The 6438-nt window shown below is 38.3% G+C and overlaps 1 protein-coding gene across 5 annotated transcripts in view; it reads left to right on the top strand.

Annotated features, from left to right (window-relative positions):
* The first annotated feature begins 1 nt into the window (after position 1).
* Positions 2 to 6438, top strand: part of CCDC15 (coiled-coil domain containing 15) — a 47733-nt gene continuing 41296 nt past the window's right edge. For 2 of the 5 annotated variants that reach the window (XM_032472735.1, XM_032472733.1), the window contains exons 1-3: positions 4 to 261; positions 606 to 794; positions 5836 to 5985. In XM_032472735.1, the coding sequence (XP_032328626.1) occupies positions 615 to 794; positions 5836 to 5985 (330 nt within the window). In that variant the 5' untranslated portion in view covers positions 4 to 261; positions 606 to 614. Of the gene's footprint in view, positions 262 to 605; positions 795 to 5835; positions 5986 to 6438 lie in introns of all 5 variants that reach the window. The other 3 variants (XM_032472737.1, XM_032472736.1, XM_032472734.1) reach the window with 2 other exon arrangements.

The raw sequence follows: 6438 nt of genomic DNA, 5'->3' as shown, positions 1-6438 counted from the left end.
GCGGGCACAAGGCCACCGAGGGGCGGGGTGGAGCGGAGTGTCCCGCCGGAAAGTGGCGGTTTGCTAGAGGCGGTTAGTTTAGAGTCTGTGGTGGTGTGAGTCTGTGGCTAGCTGCGGGTCTATACTAGGTCCGTGCTGTCTTAGCTGGAGTGGGACTCCCTGAGGCCTGAGAAACAGGCTGTTCTCTGGCCCCGGACTCCCCGGATTTCAGCGGTTCCCTCCGTTTGGATACCGATTATTTGGACTCTCCCTCAGACCCAGGTTCCGAGCCCTCTTGCCCTCTGGCTGCTACCGTCTTTCCCCCCTTTCCTACGTCGCTGTGCCACCCCTGGCACAGTCTTCGTTTTCTCAGTCAGATTCGTTTTTCTCTCCCCTCTTATCCCCGTTCCTTTGGAGGGCTGTGTTTAAACGTTTCCTTACTTCTTCCTTCCCCCTTCTCTGCCCTTCTTTTCCCTTTCTCCAGAATCCTTTTTCTTCGACTCCCTGCCAGGCTACTGCTTCCTCCAAGTTTTCTCTCCTTTTCAGGAGCCTGTGGTATATGTGTTAGGACGTTGAGCTTTTAAGGCGGTTGTTTGACGTTTTTAAGCTTTTCCTCTCTTAACCAGTTGTCATAGATGCCAGGAAGTATGGCCCCCCTCAAGAAGACTCGAAATACCACAAAGTTGCCTCTGGCTTTAAACCCCCTGAAGAGCAAGGACGTATTGGCAGTGCTGGCTGAGAGGAACCAGGCCGTAGTACCAGTAGGGGTTTGGGTGGAGCCTGCCCCGCTAAATAGTTCGGAAGTCCCGGCATATGTGAGTGTCATTTTGATCTAAATGTGGTGGAGGCCCTCCTCCGTCTTTCTTTTTATTAGCCTTCTCTTATCCCTGGTGCTCAGATAAGATGAACAGTCTGGGGATGCTGTTTCTATTCTGTCATAAATAGGTATGTTCTTGCATTAGGATTATAGAACAAATGTATTTGCCAAAACTTGCTGCTGCTTTAGTCGACATAATCAAATATTTATTACATATATCTATTTCAGTTTACTTCTCAAACCTTTTTTTGGATTTTTTTTTTAATTGAGTTATAGTCAGTTTACATACTTCTCAAACTCTTGATTTCCTGCTAAGCACAAGACAGGCACAGTCTGTATCTTCCAGACACTCTACTATGTAGTAGGGATAATATCCATGGTTAATGTAACATTGATTGCTTAAAGTTTATAATAAGTTTCATAAGGGAGAGTCAGTAAGGTTCAGATACAGTAAGAGAATAAAGGAGGAATAGATTAATTCTGACTGGGATTCTGAAAAAGTTAAACTAAATTTCATGAGGACAGAGACCTTTATGTTTTGTTCATTCCTGTACTGGCCTACAGCAAGTCTTCAGTAAGTATTTGTTGAATGAATGAATGAGGAAATATACTTTGTGTTAGTCCTTAAAGAGTGGAAATGCTGTAGGTACAGATGGTAGGGAAAAGCATTTCAGATGAAGGGAAACTTTTGCAAATTTACATGTGTGCCTGTTTACAAGATAACTCTCGTAGTATTTATTAACACAAGGGGACAATTTTGTAAGTTTTTTGATAGTCTTTCACCAAATGGTGCCCCTTAGCTGTTTGTTCATATATTATTGTGGCACTTACTACGTTATTGTAAGTTGTTTACACATGTACTTTTCTTGATGGAGCACGTAAATATTTATGGAATGCACAAAATGTGTAAAGGTCTTTGGAATGTATAGACAAGGTGCTGAACATGAGTTGAAAAGTATGAGGTAGGTTCTCTTAGTGGTCTTTGATCTCAGAGAAGAAATGAGACATGTTTAAAGTAAATGTTAAATAGCAATGCAATATCATGCATTCATTCATTTTATTTAAGTTTGTATATATGTATGTTCATATTCATTCACTTTTTCCTATGCTATTTCCAGAAAGATTTTAAGAGTCTGAGTAGTATATGGTTAAGTGCTAAGACTATAGCGCTTAATCAAAGAAGAAAGATAGGACTTTGAGTTGATGTGACCCCTTTAATGAAGAATTTGGATAATCAAAAAAGAAAGGGGATGATTTTTCCAATTAAAGAGAATGGAGAGAGTAAGAAGTAAGCAACGTATATTCAGGATTTTAAAGGTAGGCTAGATTGATTGGAGTGGAAGGCTTAGAGGGGAATGGTGGTAGATAGGATTGTGGAAAATTGGAGTGGTAGGGAACCATAGGAAATTCTGGAGACAGGATTGACTTCATTTGTTGTTTAATATTTACAGATGAATTTCATGATCAAATAGTATTTTGATTAGCTTAATTGCTTTTAAGTTTTTAAAGGTGAGGGAGAGATTGACTCCTGGGGGACAAATTAGGATGTGACTGTAACAATTTAGGCATGAAGTATAACATTAAGACTCTGGTAAGGAATGTAGAGGGGATGCCTTGAAAAAGAATGACTGAAGTGGAAATGAAAAGGGGTAAATTTAAGAAACACCTCAGAAAAATCAGTAAGATTTGGTACAAAGGTATTTTGATATTTAAATTATGACACCTCTTTTTAATTGCTCAAATTATGACATCTTTATAATGTCAATAGCATCAAAATGCCTAAAAACCACCAAGATTTTCTGTGTTAAAAAGAATTGTCTCAGCATTATGCTGTACACCAGAAACTGACACAACATTGTAAACTGACTATACTTCAATAAAAACATATATACACACAAAAAAAGAATTGTCTCATATTCCCACACATTAACTCAAAATATTGAAGTCTTGGAACATGTATAAACATGTCTCCTTTCCCTCATTTAAAAAATTCTGATCATTATCAGTCAAAGGCAATTTGATCAAGCATCTAATAAAACTCTTTATCACTTTAGCATATGTAGCCTGGAGGAATCCACCTTTATTAACAAATGTAGCTCTTGTCAGTTCAGAACAGAGGCTGAGTAGTCACTTCTAATTCTTGGTTACCCTAAGATCATGTCTGTTCGAAAGGGAAATGCCTAATCATTTTTGTCCCCAAGTTTCAAGGAGCTATCAGGATTCCTAAAAATGCCATAGTTCAGACTGCTCCCTGTAATTAGCATCCAAAGACACTGCTATCCTATTAGCATACCTGGCTATTGCATTATTTTACAGTTTATCTGATTATCTACTGTTGTGTAACAAACCACCCTAGAACCTAAAGGCATAAAGCAAGCAGTACTGTGTGTCAGCAGTTTGAGCAGGGCACAGTTGGGGTGGCTTGCCTACTCCAGTGTCTGAGCCCTAGTTGGGGTGGCTCAAATAGTTGATGATGTCTAGGACAACTTGACTGGATTCTGGCTGACAGTTGAATTTCTTGGCTTTTCTTTATCTGGCATCTCCTGGGATGTAATGTCCAAGGTGGCTTTCTCACTCACGTATCTGGTACTTGGACTAGGATGGCTAGAATGGCTGGGGGCTGGCGGGACATCTTTCTCTTTCCACATGGCCTCTCTACTTGGCTAGTGGGGACTTCTCAGCATGATGGTCTTAGGGTAGAATTCTTATCTGGTGGCTGGCTTCCCCTGGAGGGAGCACTCCAAGAGCCCGAAATGGAAGTTGCTTTATGACCTTGCCTGGGAAGTCATGGAGCCAAAACTTGCGCCTCATTGTGTTGGATACACAGAGCCAGACCACATTCAGTTGGGGGATGACTGTACAAGAGTGTACATACTGGGAGGCTTGATTCATTGGGAGAGAAGGGGAAGATCATCTGTGGAGACTAACTACTACTTAATCTAAGTATCAGTTCCATCATATATAAATTATCCAAATGTGTTCATTAATTGTCGTGAGAAACACTTCATTCTATATCGCCCACTTGGATAGTCTATAGGGTGCAAAAAGTCTGTGAGGAGTTGGCTGTATAACTGAAACAATATAGTTGTCCTTCAGTGTCTGGGGGGGATTGTTTCCAGGACCCCCCTCCTTCTTTCCCCCATCTGAGGATACAAAAATTCGCGGATGCTCAAATCCCTTACAAAATGGCATAGTATATGCATATAACCTATGCACATCCTTCTGTATACTTTACCTCTAGAGTACTTATAGTACCTAATACAATATAGATGCTATGTAAATAGTTGCCTGTGCTTGGCAAATTTAAGTTTTGCTTTTTGGAATTTTCTGGGAGGTTTTTTTTTTTTTTTTTCCGATCCGTTGTTGGTTGAATCTGTGGATGAGGAACCTGTGGATACAGAGAGCTGATTGTGTTTATTTTTTTTTAGGCCAATATTTCTCAAGTTTGTTTGATTCTCAGAACCTCTTAACATCCCATAGGATAAGTGTTTTCAGGTTCTGGTTGCCTTACAGAATCGTGTTACTAAGAAAAATATGTTTCTAAAATATGGTACAATCTATCTTTGGTTTACACTTGAGATTTACAATTTGGAATCATTCATACACTTCAATAAGATGTTTGATACTCTCAAGGTGAGGGTAAAAGAGGGGCAGACAGAGACAATGGGAGTAAAAGAAGGAGGCAGAATGACTTAAGTTTGTCTGGGTCTTGAGTTAACTTGGGTCACTTGTTCAGGCTTTACTACATATGTCTCTTTTGGAATTATTTTGCGTAATTATTTGATATTTGTCTTATACTTCTCTAGTACTCCTATGGTACATACTCTTGTAGAATAGTTTTGGGATAGATTTCTAAAATTTTAATTTTAATTGGAATTTAAATTTATTTGATTTTGAGAATTTAATGACTGCTTTTCAAATAACGTGAGGCTCCCTTCAGAATTAGAACTTAAATCACTGTATTAGAAGAAGGGATAGATAGGAGGTATGATGATGGTTTCATTTAATTTGAAGATTCCTTACGGAAGTGAGACATAGTCAGGAGAAAAGCAGTGCAGTATAGAGCGTAAGTGTTGGAATCAGGGAGACTTCTACCTCTGCTATTTACCAGCTATAGGATCTTGGGCTACTACTAAAATTTAATCTTCTGAGCCTAGGTTTCCTCATCTTGAACATAAATGATATAAGAATACCTACTTTTAGACGTAGTTTTGAGGATTCAGTGATGTAATATGATTAAAGTACTTGTAATAGATCTTTAGTAACAGTAATTGCTGTTATTATGATGACTATGTTGTTCAAAGCACTTAGAGGAGGTGAACAATGATCAAGGACTCAAATATGTTACTATGTTCCAGATTGTTTAGAAGGTTTTGGAATTGAGCATTGTATAAATATTCAATACCTTTGTATTCAAGGCTCTGTGTTGTATACCATAGAGGAAACAAAGGAGAATTGAATGCATTTCTTGCCCTCAAAGAATTCATAATCTGATAGGCGAGTTAAGAAGTATTATACTCAACGTTAATAAGAAAGAGAGGTGCTAGAAACGGGTATTAAGTGGTTTTGAAGACTGAGGAGGCCTTTTCTAGATGGAGATGACAGGAAGGTCATGCTAGGTTAAAAAGGAAGCGTGATTCTCATTTTATAATAGGATGTATTTGGTTAGTGGTGAGCAATCTGGTGTATCTGGACTATTTTACTTATTTTAGAAAATGTAACATAAGATAGGTTTGAATTGGTTCATTAAGAATTAATGAAGATACCTTTAGTCCTCAATTCAATGAAAAATTAAGATTTGATTTGAGTGCTCACAGATTGCATTTTTTAGTTTGTGTTTGGTTTAAGTTCTTGGTACTCACTACCTAGGTCTGGATTATCAGCTCTGAACTCCTGTGGTTTCTTTACTGGGAATTTTGGATTATAGAAGTGAATTATTTTTTCAGATTGTATCCTGACTACTTTGTGTTTACAACAGAGTCCTAATGGGCAAAACTACTGACATTTAAGTTTATTTTCTATCTTTCATCTTTAAAAAGACTTCAGCATATATGATTGAAGAAGAACTAAAGGAACAGCTAAGGAAAAAACAAGAAGCTCTGAAGCATTTCCAGAGACAAGTCAAACGCCGAGTAAATCAACAAATTAGGCTGAGAAAGAAACAAGAGCTTCAGAAGTCTTATGAAGCAGTAAGTTGAAAAGGAGCGTAAGTAAAAACTGAATGGAAAGTGTGTTTGTTATGAGATGTGCTATTAGGCAGTAACAGAATCACCTTCTTTTGATTCTAGACTTTGTATACAACCTGACTTACTAGTGAGGGCAGTATATTTGTATATAGAGAAGCTGTTGTTTGTTTTCTCTGTTGTTCTGACTCCCTCTTTTGCTTTCACCAAATAGTTATAAACAATGTTGGAGTTTGGGATTGGGTTTTGAGTTCTGGCCTTGGTACCTACTAGCTATGTGACCTTGGGCTAATTACTTAAATTTTCTGGACTGTAGTTTATTTATCTGTGAAATGGGAATATGATACTTGTCTTACAGTGTTGTGGTGAGCATTAGATAACGTAGATTATTAGCACACAGTAGATGCCTGGTAAATGTTAGTTTCTTTGCTAGCTAAAGCTTTTGACTCCCCTCAACCC

Source organism: Camelus ferus, chromosome 33, assembly GCF_009834535.1.
Source record: "Camelus ferus isolate YT-003-E chromosome 33, BCGSAC_Cfer_1.0, whole genome shotgun sequence".
Classification (NCBI taxonomy): domain Eukaryota; kingdom Metazoa; phylum Chordata; class Mammalia; order Artiodactyla; family Camelidae; genus Camelus; species Camelus ferus.
This window is presented reverse-complemented; position numbering and strand designations above follow the sequence as displayed.